Source organism: Falco cherrug, chromosome 4 (assembly GCF_023634085.1).
Source record: "Falco cherrug isolate bFalChe1 chromosome 4, bFalChe1.pri, whole genome shotgun sequence".
NCBI classification, from domain to species: Eukaryota; Metazoa; Chordata; class Aves; order Falconiformes; family Falconidae; genus Falco; species Falco cherrug.
Genome location: NC_073700.1, coordinates 97,782,166 through 97,794,850, shown reverse-complemented (window position 1 = coordinate 97,794,850; position 12,685 = coordinate 97,782,166). Strand labels below are relative to the sequence as shown.

General features: G+C 35.6%; 1 protein-coding gene across 3 annotated transcripts in view; it reads left to right on the top strand.

Annotated features, from left to right (window-relative positions):
• ULK4 (unc-51 like kinase 4) overlaps positions 1-12,685 on the top strand; it is a 249,705-nt gene that overhangs the window by 145,926 nt on the left and 91,094 nt on the right. For all 3 annotated transcript variants that reach the window (XM_055707054.1, XM_055707052.1, XM_055707053.1), the window contains exon 32: positions 11,318-11,423. In XM_055707054.1, the coding sequence (XP_055563029.1) occupies positions 11,318-11,423 (106 nt within the window). The remainder of the gene's footprint in view (positions 1-11,317; positions 11,424-12,685) is intronic.

Here is a 12,685-nt window from a genome sequence, read left to right as displayed (position 1 = left end):
TGGAGGCACCTAAATAGAAATTATGGGGGGGAAAGAGGTGGGGCAAGACTATGAAGGAAACTTTAATAAATCATTTGGAGATTACCTTAGAAAAATGTGCAAATTAAAAAATGATGTTCAACATAGTTAGTAATAGTAATAATAAAATGCAGAGTAACTTCCTCTGTCTTTGAGAAAGAAGTAGGACTTGTTTAGAAGACCTTCCAATTTTGCTGATGTTAGTGATTCTTGATTTTGTCTTTGATTCATCTGTTAATCTCCTATAAAAATGGAATAAATTATGGGTGAGATCATACATAGCAGCAAGAGGTATACCATCTTTGAAGTCATAGCATCTGATACTGCTTTGCAAATGCCTTTAGAGAAGCAGAATTTTGGTGTTCTTCCCTTGTGTTCTTGTAGATCTGAGCTAAGCTTTTAAATCCTAAGTTTTGTGCCTTTGCTGTTCTTTGCAATGCAGAAGTTGACTTCAGACCAGCTGAGATTTTTCAGCAGTGGTGCTTGGCTGGTGCAGGGCCAGTGCACAGGTGCCAGTGGGGTGCCAGCTAACCCTATAGTGCCGAATGTATCTGTACGATGAATTTTTCAAACTGTCTACTGACTGGCACTATTGAGATTGAGGGAGCAAGACTCAGGCGATTCCAAAATTGATTGTGCTGTACTTTTTTTATACTCTCAGTGAAGTAATTTCTGTTTTCTGTCTTCTCTTCCTAGTTCAGTATTCTGGGTGATGAGAACTGTTCATGCTTTATGTCAGTGTCTTTTATTTAAGAGCGGCTGCTATGTGAAAACATGGATGTTGTCACTCAAGTGACTAAATCAGAGAATCGTAGGATGGTTTGGGTTGGAAGGGACCTTTAAAAATCACCTAGTTCTAAGCCCCCTACCTTGTGCAGGGACATCTTTCACTAGGTTGGGTTGTTCAAAGCCCACGTCTCCAGCCTGACCTTGAACACTTCCAGAGGTGGGGCATCCACAACTTCTCTGGGCAACCTGTTCCAGTGGTTTTACCCTCACAGTAAATAATGTCTTCCTTATATGTAGTTTAAATTTACCCTCTTTTAGTTTAGGTACCATCTTAATTTCACAAGAATAGTAACATACAAATTTATACTATTATAAACCTCATATTGCAAGTATGTTTTGAATCATTATTAATATTATTATTGCCATCCTTTTAAGCTGTTATTTCTTTCTCTATTTTACTTTCTTCTTGTCAGTTCTGTTTCAGATGCTGCTTCATAGTCTAGCATAGCTGGCAGACCACTGCTGGTTAAGGAGACAGTTGTCTTCCAGTATCCGTGAACTCCAGTGGCTGGAGGATGTAATTCCTGTGACTGATGTTGCATTCATGCTGTCATTATTTTATAGAGCTAAAATGGGGCTGTCACTTCATAAGTATTTTGCTGAAATACATGCCTGAAATATGACCTATTAAAGTGAACTTCACCATGTTCACTTTTTCTAGGGTCACAGGTAGGGACAGAGTAAGAATTAAATGCTAAACAGGAAAAAAAACCAAATAAAAGAATAAATATAATGATGAAAGGAAAAAATATTATTTCTGCCTCAGACCAACATAACCAAACTATGTATGCTGTCTTTGATTTTGCCATCACAGGCAGGACCAATTTAAAAGCAAACTCTGTGGAGTCTCTAAACTGCAGCAACTTCCTAGAACAATTTAAGCAAAGCAGAAATACTGTCATTTAACCTTGAATTTCTGTCTTTTTAGTCTCTAGATATTTTTTTTTTTTTTGTCTTAGCTGTGTGCAGTTCCTTCTGGTAAACAGTAACAAAGCAAAATCATGTTAACCTCGCACAGAATTTGATTAAAGAATGGGGTTGGTGGCTTCCTTGTTAGACCCCGAGTTAAGCTGATGAGTGGTTCATATCTTTGGGGGAGACTTTTGGATAACAGGAGGCTTCCTTCTTGTTTTGTCTACAAAAGAAAGTGTGATTCTAGTATTTACATAGAATAAGAAACTGTACTTTTTTTTTTTTTGTCTGTTTGTTCAAGTTCAGCAGTTGTCTGGCTATGAATCCAAGCGCTCCTTCCAAATATTCCCAAATGTGGTTCTGAGTACCAGACTTGTTTCTTTGAGAGCTGTGAGGGTTTTGGTGGCTATGAACATTTTTTAGGCCTGCATTTCACAAATGCTTAGTTTTGTAAACCAAAATTAAAAGAGGTAGCAAATACTTCAAGTCTTATTTAGCTTAAATATGTGTATCAAATCCACTTATACTCAGTAGAGTTTCAATTGCTGTGGCCACACAGTTAGGACTACTATAAGTTCTAACCTTGCCTTCAAATTTTGAATCTTTGCCCTGATATCATAGTTCAGTTCTGTTCAGACTATTGATTTTCAGTTTCACCCCAGCTCCTTTTATGCTTGGACTTCATATACATACGCAGCTGGACATAAGAAGAAAATACATTAATCCTTGAGTTCTTGAATAAGTGCCAAGATAACACTGTGATACATGGGGTATGGAAGTGTGTTTGTGTAATATACATACTGTTTATCAGGGAACCTTACCTTGAGATAGATGTTTGATGGTACAGATTATATCTAATTTATAAAAGAAGCAACTTTATAGAAATAGTTTACCCATAAACTCTGTTCCTGTATTTCACAAAGATATTGTAATATACCTAAAATATTTTTTGTTTCCTGGATTTTTAAGTATTTAATAATGGGATTATGGTAAAGGTTTGCTAATGTTCATGGTCCTTAATTAACTAATCGGGAAAAAAAACCCCATATAACAAACCCAACACCTATATGAGTCTACCATCTATTATATGTTTTTTCAGCATTCAGTCATCTGGAAACAATAGTGCTAAAATGGAGGAGATACCCGATTCTGTAACTTTCTGCAATGTCAGAAGGAAGGGAGGAAGCTGGTGATTTAAAAGGGAGTTGTTATAATTTAAATTTCGGGCCGATCATAGATTGTCTTGTCTTGACCATGAATATTAAGCAAAGAAAAATCATGCCAAATAAAATCTCTGCATAATATTGCTTTAGACTATATATGAATTTCAGTCTTAAGCAAACAACTTTACTGTTGAGAGTTAATGTTTATTGAGTATGACACCACAAAAAAAGCACTGTGGTGATGAGTAGAGTTATTTAACAACTTCTTATTTACGCTTAAACCCCAGTTTTGCTAGACAGTGTTTTCACTTACAGCAGTCAGTTCATAGTTTCTCTTGCCTTGTCTGCCTAGTGTCATAGTAGCAATATAGTTTGTTTAGAGTATAATTGCCAACCTGTCTAAGGCCAGAACAGGAACATGAAAGGAATGCGCGCTCTCTCATGGGATTATAATGCTGGCTGTTATTACTTCTCAGCATTTCTGCCAGTCTTTTCGTTGAGGAATATTGTTAGTGCTCACCCCTTTCCAGCCTTGTGGCTTGGTGTCTTGGCATCAACTAACAGCAGATGTAGCTCGCTGCTGTAGGTATAACTTAAGTGGGGAAGGGCTGGAAGATGAATTTACTAGGACATCCATACGCAATAGTATGTGTACTTTGAGCTGAGTGAAGTGTTCATAGCTGACACGGTCTGATTGTTGAGTATGTTTTCTTTCTAAAATGCATGTCTCAGGGAAAATGCAAAATCTCTGTGAAGATGTGTCTGAGATTAACAGGCAGCCTTAAAAAAAGATGTTTAAAAAGTGAGAATTTCATAATGTCTTTCAGACTAGTAATTAACTACTTCAATAATCCTTAAAAAACCTAATTGTAGAATTTAAGAAATAATAAAATTATTTTGAAGATCCCAATTATAATGAGACTATACCGTGAATCTGGTAAGAGAAGATTCAGCAGATGCTTCCTTTTCATTTAACAGCCCTTCCATTGTTTTCAAGTTTAATGTAATTTGAATAAACTAATTATCAACATTCCCTGTTGCATTTACAGCTTGAGTAAAAGTGAATGTGTGAAACAACAATGTATTTAAATAGTATTTTGAGGGTAGAAGGCATAAAACAAAGAGTAAAACCAAAAAAGTAAGTATGTAAATGTGGTTTTCCTGCTATTTTTGACAGCTCGAATGTATCTGTCCTCAACCCAACTAAATTATGGTAGGGAAAAGCATCTTTTCCTCATTCAGACAGGTTCCATTTCCCTGCTGCTTTGTCAGCCCATGGCTTCTCATTTAACACCTTTTTCACCAGCACCACTGAGTTTTAAGACAGACCGTGAGTATGAAGAATAAAACATTCAATTTGAGATTAATAGGGGGAATGGATATTTTTCCTGTCCCTTTTGCTTCCTCCAAAAAGTCTACTTTTTCCTTAGGGTTTTTTTTTTCAGTTGTTAGAGAGAATGTCAGGCAAGGTATTTCAACCTCAATCTTGCACGCCTCAGTAGGCAGTGTAAAATGAGTCAGTATCAGTTTTTGCTTTTAACTACTGATTTAGCAACTAATTTGCTATAGGGAAGGGAGCAATTTAATGGGGAGGAGACAGCTACCCATTCCTTAACAGCTGATGATAGATTTAAGGAATGCAGAGTACAGGAGACCAATGTTCAAATCCCTGCACAGCCCAAATACAGCAGAGACTTGAAACTAAATTTTCAGTATCCTAGGTGAGTGCCCTCTTCAGCATATATCTCTTTTTTTATGATTTTAAACAGAAATTCTATTATGAACCCTTCAAACCTTTTGAGTCAAAAATGTTAATATGATCCTTTGGGTAAGTCTAAGGAATCTATGTTCTCTAAATTAAAAATGTCACCAGCAAATTCCCCAAACTCATCTAAACTTCTTTCCTGGTGGTGACAAAGTGTCTTTTACATCAAAGCAAAATCCATGTGGAAAAAAAGATGTCAGTTGATTGGTACCTGTCATTCTGAAGTTGTTTAAGAACTAGATGTTAATTAAGGCTGAAAATGCACATCTGAGAAGTGAATATTTTGGTATGGAAATTTCTTGGTGTAATGGTTGATTGCAGCTCCCAAGTGACACTGCAGTTTAAATGCTTCGCTGATACTTGAGACTCTCCAAAGCACCCACAGATTTATGATACTAAATATGAAGTTACTGCTGTGGTGGTATCAATTACTTCTAGAGCTTCATTGCTTCAGAACGTACCAGTATGAATGCTTCCAGGGTGCTGAGATCTTCCTTGATATGAGGAAGCTTAATTCTTTGGAGTAAGATATCTGTATAGCTTCTTTTCCATACTGTCTTGTCAGTCATGAGCAAATTTTTCTTTTAAAGGAGCATCTCAGTCTTATTCATAATGAATAGCTTTAATACCCAGGAAGCTAATTGCTTGGATACTTCCTTCTAGGTATTGGGAAAATCATGTTTTTATAGGAAATTGCTTCAGTGTCCTCCTTGTGAAGGAGCCTGACTCTACTTGACGAGAGGAGTCTTCTCAGACTCCCTCTGTTGACAGTAAAGAACATTTCCCTTGAGAATGAACTTCCGTAAGGCTTTCAGGAGCAAAAGGAGAAGCTTTGAGGTTTCATTGGTGCTGGAAATTGAGGTGCAATTTTGTAGGAAGAAGAAATGATATTGCGTTTAGAGATTTGCTGCTGAGTTGCATTGCACTTTCATCTGTAACAACGAATGTAAGATTGCATGGCTGGTTATTGTTTTCTCTGTTGTGCTGCAACAAAATTTATCCTGTCTGTCCAAAAATTAGACTAAAAATGGTATGTGAATTCTACCAAACTGGATCATAAGTTTCCTGTTGTTGGTTTGGTTTTTTCTCCCCAAGATGACTGTTTGATTCACTGAAAACTAACAGAAACTTTTGTGCCAGTAGCTGGGTTTTTTTAGTCAGATAAATACTAAGCAAAAACAAGGAGAAAAAGGAATTCTTAAGTTTTGGGACTTTGTCAGTTTACGCTATAAAAATTGTATGTTAATTTTATAAGTGTATCAATACCTGGAATATTTCTCTTTTCATCATGTATAAAGTACTATTATGACAAACCTCCATATGGTTTCCCTCTTAATAACCTTGAAGATTGTTTACCTCTAATGCCAAACAGATTTGAGTATCATTCTTTTCACATAGCTTATAAATCTCATGCTTGCTGACACAGAAGAGTTTTGTAATCCTTAATTCTCTGCTTCATTTTTTTTGCTTGGATTACCATGGTTTATTCAACTTCCACAAGTTTGAAACATGAAGTGATCCTTTTAAGGGAGGAGAACTGGTTACCCTATTAATAGGTGGTGTAAAAAATACTGTTCTTGTTCACATGTCCGTTCTTTGAGCTTGTATTCTTACAGGATGTGGGAATAAAATGAGAAGAGAAGGGACACTGGCCTTATTTATATTTTCAGTTCCTAATGTTTGTTGTGCAAAAGTAGTACTTGTATGATCTTGACACAAACTCGTTTTCTAAAAGTAAAAGATTTCATCTTTTCATTCTAGAGACGCAACAGTCTTTAGAGCTCTGTTTGTTGTAAATGTCAACTTTTGTCCTTATGCCTCGTGAGATTCTAACCATTAACACAGATAAAATTACATGCTTGTCCCCAAGTTAACAATGAATTTGGGGAAATGAAAAGGATCTAACAAATGAGTTCCAGAATAAAAAGACAGATAATTAGGTCTCTGAAAATATGAACTTAGGTGTGGTAAGAACACATTTGTAAATTGATACACTTCTCAAAAAATGGATATACTTATCAAAAAGTATCTTGTGAAATTTTGCATCACCTGCTGCAGTGGGTAGGAGAACAAAATCTAATACTGCTGCTTTTTGTTGGTTGGTACTTGACAGCCTAGGGTTTTATTAATGGTATCCTTTCTCCTTCATCAGTCCTTCTAAAATCACTACTGTTTTCCTGTCCTCAACTGACTTTGCCTCAGCATTTGGTGACTAAGAATTTTTGTGAAAGTTACAAGACTTCTGATCTTCCTGTGGCCTGAATATATCACTGAATATATGATCACACTGAGATGTGTGGTCATTCCAGAAATTGGTTGCCAGATTAGTAGTTGCTCCTTGTTGTATGACCATACCCAGAGGAAAATACTTGGAAATATTAGCTCTGTTAGAACTGTGCTTTTGAAAAAGGCTGATTTTTGAAAAGCAGAGTAGCAAGAGACATAGTTGTGCTTACTTCTGACTTAGATCGTCAATAAGGAAAATAGTATTGCCTTAATGTTAAAGATACATATGTATATGCTTTCAGTTTATGCATAACTGGTTTTATGCATCAAAAGCCAGAAAATGTTACAGACCAGATTATCCAACTACATGCATAGCTGGATTAAATTTGTTTCTCAGTTGGCTTCCTCTGTGATTGAAGAACACGGCATACGCTGTTGTGAATGTCCCTTGCAGGCTGCATACAAATAATGCTGTTTTGTACAGAGGAGTTCTACTGTTATGTCCAGAAAAGTTTCTGATCCTCTTTTTCATATATACAAAGCAATACAGTATATCGAAATATGCTACATTAAATGCAATATTAAACTGTACTCTTTCTGGAGGTCCTTGTTAGCATCAATGCTTTGGTTTATTTTCTCTCAATTATAATACGCCAAATATTCATCACATAAAAATGGCATCTTTTAGTAAATATATTTTGGATATGGCTCATGTCTATAATTTTCCTCTTTCAATGGATTTAATATATGGAAAACCAAGCCTCCATCTTGTTACGTCCCCTTATTTACCTAGCTTGCATTCACAGGCCATATATAAGCTTCAGAAAGCCTCTTTATAGTTTAAGTTTAATCGCTCTGATTATATTGAATGAGCAGTAGGACTGTGGTATATAGCAGTCCTTAGATTTAATTACATATAAATACATAGTGCATTTTATTCTGGATTCTTAGATACAAGAGTAGTAGGCATGTATGGGAAGACTCCCAAATTCATAACCTCTTATCACAATTGCTATCTCTTTTGTTATCTAAAGTGTAATTAAAATACTGTAGTTTGCCTATGCTGTTTTAAATTCTAATCCACTTAAAGGAAGAGAAACAGCAGCTTTAGCCATAGTATCTTGCCAAGATTCATACTCCCACTTTGCTAATTCACGCCCTCTTACCTAACTGGCTTTAAAAAAATACTTCAACTGATTTCTTTTGTTAATGTACAACCCTTCAAAATTAGAATGAAAAGTTTAATGGCCTAAATACAGTGCAGTCCTATTTGAAAAAGTCTGATTTATCTTCTGTGATTCCTTTTTTTTTATACTAGTATTTCCTTGTTATGCCCTTGGTATTTCATAGCTGTCCTTTTTAAGCACTGAAGCAATTAGTTTTGAGAAGGCTTATTCTTCAGGGTCCAGTGCTTTCCTGCCTTTCATTTGCCGAAGCTGTACATTTTAATGAAGTTGTTTCATCTGTGTTGCCAAACACTAGAATTTTGCTGCTTCAATTCTAATTATCTCTGCTGGCAAATGCTGTGTTTTATTAAAGCTGTCAAGTGCACTGTTCATTAAATGTCCACAGTCTGTGGTGCTGTGCACAAAAATTAGATCAGCTTTGTTCCTTGATAGATTATGAAGAAGTTAAATATTTTTATATAAATGTCTGAAACCGAGTCTAAGCAATCAGTGATGACTTAGATAAGTAAAGCATACCTGTAGCATCTTGAAGCCTACCATCTTGTCAAAACCCATCTATGATACATACATTACCTGATTATTTAATTAATTAAGAGACCATTTTCCTTCCTCGAGGTATCTACATTGCATCTTGAATTCTAGTCTATATGTGTTTAGGGCAAGATAATTTTGGTAACGTATACTTTGATATAGGTAAAAGCATCGGTGCTAGTCTTGCAGTAGAGGGAGAGAATTGTTTAGTATAATTGATCTCCATTAAAAGAAAAAATGGCTTCATTTTAATGTTACTAATCTGACGAACGTGAAAAATTGCTATTGTAAGCAACTGGCAGCTTCTCTTGTAATTACATATCTCAAAGGGAATTTTACTAGAAGATGTTTACTTCAGATATATGGGTCAGTAACAGAAGTATTGTACTTGGGAAGAAAATATTTGAGTCAACTCTTATTTTGGGACTTCTGGAATTTTTTTGCTTTTATTAATTTTATATACTTAGTGTATGTATCGTTATCTTCAATAATGCAAGCAGTCATTCTTACTATTTAATGTATTGTTTTCTAGATGTTCTCTAGGAGAAATAAGAAGATACTGTGATGCTAGACTGCCAGATAACCATGTTGTTGATCTTTCAGAAAAATGTTTTTCTTACCCTTCCGCTATCTGTAGGAAATAACTTCAATTTATTTTTAGTACCATGGCTTTATGGTATCTCTTTTCTGTATTGGTTACCTTATCTTTTGAGGAATGTAGTGTTTATACTTCCCAACATTACTTTTATATTTATCGGGCTGTATTTTAAACCATCAGAGGAACAGATATCTATTGTACTCTTTATAGAAATAATAAAAGACATTGCAAAACGCTATGTAAAGTAAATAGAACTTCAGGGGCCTCATATATATATATATATACACATATATATATATGGGTTTGGTGGGAAACTACAGTCCTTTAAAAGGCTGTGAGCCATTTTTCCTTGCCTTTTTTCCTTATGATCCAGTTTAAAGTGCTCTAGTGTAGAGAGAACGGAAATTTCATACAGACTAAAGTTGAATAGGAATCTGTGTATTTTTATATATTTATCTGTTAATGTATTATGCCTTACCATGTATGTTTCATGGTATTTACAGGAATAATAGCATTTAATTTTAGTTTTTGAGTGCAGAAACAGAAATTAATGTTCTCAAAGCAACCATCTGAGTCTCTGCCTGTCAAAACTTTTCCTTCAGTAGTTAAATATCTGAAGGAAAACATTTGTTCTTCACATAGCATGACCCTTTCTACCACTGTAACAGAGGACTTTCTGATGTGGCATTGCAGATGCATTTCACAGTATCCTGAATTTTATCAGACTAGTCAAGAAAAATCAGGTGTGTCTCACTTGCATATTGATTGCAACCACTTATATCATGTTTCCAGGCAGGGGTTCAAATAGCGTCCTATGAGTTATTTATTTTATAATAACTATATATTATATTATATATTTATATTATAAATATAATATAAAATTAGGCCTGCCCCAGCCCAAAAAGTGCGTTATAAGCTACAGAGACCACTCCCAAAGGAAACTTCAGGGAGAGTGTTCCTTTGGCTGTATTCAAGGGCTGAAGTAATTTTTGTTGTCTGAAATACTTAACTTGAGACCAATAATCTTCCATCTTGTTCAGCTTCAAATTGGAACTTCTATCAAAGGTATAATGACTCCTGCTGTCAGGCAGGAGGTGGCTCAGGATAGATGGCACGTGCTCTGGCAGTGAAGTAGTTGAGTGATATCAGTATATTGAGAGATTTGATGAGAAAGGGGAGTGTGCAAGTCACCTAGGTACATGTGGAAAGTCTACAATAAATGAAATATGACATGTTTTTCTAAATGTTGTTATTTTCAATTTGGATGTATGTTTGTATTTGGCTTTGAGTCTGAAGAATCGGACAAAATAGTTCCTGAACCTTCTAGGGAGATTTGAAATGTATTCAGGCTTATATTTATATCTAGACTTAGATTTGGAAAAGCCTGTCCTGTTTTGGTTCCTTGGAAGTTGCCTGAGTTATTACTGTCACTAGTGTGAATAAACACATGCTTTGATTGCACCGCCTTATCCACCCTTTCCAGGTTGAGTGTGCAAGTGTGTAAACTATAACAGAGGAAAATAAATTTCTTTATGAAGCCTGACGTCTTCCTGTTATCAACAGAGTCTCAGAAAGTGATGAAAAATCACTGCAAGCATAAGACAGACATCACAAGTGATGCAATTCAATACAGAAATAGGTCTCTAACGGGCATGTGAAATCAGTTTTATACTTAGGAAAGTATACAAACAAAACCAACAAATACATTTTACAACCTAAGGTAGGTTATCAAGCTGCAACTGAAAAGAGTAAAATTAATACCATTAATAAAAGAAATGCCATACAAAGGGAAATGTTCCTGGTTCTGAATATATAGAGATTAGGCTGATAAAGCTGTATGCCGGTTTTAAAAGTCTTGAAAGTTTATACCTAACTAGGAGCTGTTTCAGTTCAAAAGAACATGGGAGAAATTTTGGTCTAAGATTTTTAGATTTGGCTCCCTGAAATTGATATTATTTGCTAAGATACTTGGCTGGTTTTCTATTATTTTAGATGTTGAACTTTAACAGATTGAGAGAGTATTGCTTTTGCATTACTACATTTTTCGAAGGGAATAATCATCTTCTAACCTTGCTAAAGGAAAACTAGATTATTTTTATTTTAGTGGATTTTTTTGTTGTTTTTACAGGATCACCAAGACAGTATACTTGGGAATACAATGCAAACTGTTATCGCCTTACTGAATAACATGGTTGCTAACAAGAGCACGAACATGGTGTTACTTTTTGAAGAAGGTATGTCATCTTTATCTTTAGTTGTTATTCTTAAAATAGAAGTTTATCCGTCTGTTGTAATACCTGGCACTGTGTGAAACCGTAGACTTGTATGTATTTATATACTATAGTGGTTGTTACATAATTGCATGGTAACTGACTGGTACTCCTCATCACTTCATCTCTCTCTCTTACTGACTTGATTATAAATTTAACTTTCAGAAAACTGTTCCTCCAAGAAAATGTGGTTACAAAAGAATTACAGACTGAAAGTTACATTACGCCCATGAAGAATGGCTTTGGAAAGGAGTGGGCTAAAGCTCTGATTGTAACAGTGCAGAGTGCAGGCAGAGAGCACCTCTGCAAGTTCTTCCTTTTCTCACTACTCAAACATATGAAAGGATAAGTCGTACAATATTTCTGCATTTTAAAAAAAAACTAGGGTCTGTTGCAGTTCAGTGATGTAGCCTAACAGGGTGAAGGTCAGGGTGGAGCTCAGGGAGCCCAAACTATGAAGTTTTAGTTTACAAGCTGTTCCATGTCTTCATATCACTATGCTTTATTATTGAAACTCCTTTTATTTAGGAATTGGGTCTGGCTTACAAAATGAAGAGAAAGTTCCTGCTGTTGGCAAGCTATATAAATGTAAAAACTTGTTTAGAAATGTACGTGTTGATAGCATTACTTTTGTTTATCATTACTGAGTGAGTGACATCCAGCAATATGGATTTACAGTACTGTGTGTATTATTTGTGTAGATAGAATAAATCAAAGACCTTGAGTACTGGCATAGCGGTATATAGCATACTCCAGAAGGAGAAGGAAGAAATTTGCATAGAGAGACAGTGAAGAGACAGCTAAGTCTCTTGTGAAACCAAGAGTTGAGAGAAAACCTTTTAAAAGTCTCTAGGAAAAGGCTGTGTTGGGGTGTGAGGGGGAAAATTCATCAGAGTGTAGCTTTTATATAGTCACCACATCAGAGAAGGAGCCAGATGAGACATAGTATGATTAATGGTTTAAGTGTAAACACTGATGGTGATGAGCAAATTTGAAGAATTGGATCTGCCTTAGGCAATAAAAAATAAAAAATCAGAACACATGTCAGCTTGGAACTCCATCAAGATTGGTAGTAGTGGTCATGTCCTAGTTCTAGTAATTACCTTAGCAGTTGAAGCACTCACCCAGAAAGTGGGAGAGCTGAATTCCTGGTCCTTTTTACTCTGAAGGGATTGAATGTACAAGGCCATCATTCAGGGATGAACAGGAATTTGACATTGTAGTTA